The sequence below is a fragment of the Triticum dicoccoides genome, chromosome 6B, assembly GCF_002162155.2.
Source record: "Triticum dicoccoides isolate Atlit2015 ecotype Zavitan chromosome 6B, WEW_v2.0, whole genome shotgun sequence".
Lineage (NCBI taxonomy): Eukaryota > Viridiplantae > Streptophyta > Magnoliopsida > Poales > Poaceae > Triticum > Triticum dicoccoides.
Window position 1 is genome coordinate 635,747,425 of NC_041391.1, and position 875 is coordinate 635,748,299.

The following is an 875-nucleotide window of genomic DNA, read 5'->3' on the forward strand; positions in this document are numbered from 1 at the left end:
CAGCTAATTAACACAACTCCCATATACATTGACTCCGACGGCTTAACACAATTCGCTGTCGCGAGCAAGCATTCTCCTCAGGTGGCCGGAAAGTTATCCAAACCCACCGCCATTTTGCTGTACGTGCTCCCATCATTTTTCGTAAACAGGGCGGACCCAGACTCAAGATTACCCGGTGTCCACATAGAAAAACGCATCAAAAAATGAATGACCTACACACTAAATTAATGGATTATCTTAAGCAAGTGTAGATTGGACCCGGTGCCAGTGACACCGGGTAGCTGTACGTAGCTACGCCCCTGTCCGTAAACAATACAAATTAATGAGATGAGAGAGAGAGAGATATTTGTTCTCCTTTGCGTGGAAGTGGAATATTAAACTGGGAATGGAGCATATAGCTAAGCTAGCACTGGGACACATCCATGACTCGGATCCACCCATGGGCTACGTGTAGTGTGCGCCGCACAGTGCCAATCGAGCGTGCACGCGCCTATATAAAAGAGACGGGCCTCGGCCTGAGCTCATCGCCTCATCCATCGCAGCCATTTGCTTGCCAGCGAGAGAGTGAGAAACATCAAGCTCGAGCTAGTGAGTGAAAGGGAAGCTTAGACTTGTGATTTTTAGTGAGAAGGAAGCTAAGCTAGCCAACCAGAGAGAAAGAGAGAGAGGGTGGGTATGGGGTGGAAAGTTGTGAACGATGTGAAGCCATACCTGGCGATGGTGCTGCTGCAGGTGGGGTTCGCCGGGATGTACATCATCGCTGTGGCGTCCCTCAAGGCCGGGATGAGCCACTTCGTGCTCGTCGTCTACCGTAACCTCGTCGCCACCGCCGTCATGACGCCCTTCGCCCTCTACTTCGAGAGGTAAACAATTCC

At 50.9% G+C, this 875-nt stretch overlaps 1 protein-coding gene across 1 annotated transcript in view; it reads left to right on the top strand.

Moving 5' to 3' along the window:
* Positions 1 to 525: 525 nt before the first annotated feature.
* The window catches only part of LOC119324621 (WAT1-related protein At1g44800-like), a 3,040-nt gene continuing 2,690 nt past the window's right edge, over positions 526 to 875 (top strand). Inside the window, exon 1 of the mRNA XM_037598396.1 lies at positions 526 to 863. Coding sequence (XP_037454293.1) covers positions 676 to 863 — 188 coding nt within the window. The 5' untranslated portion in view covers positions 526 to 675. The remainder of the gene's footprint in view (positions 864 to 875) is intronic.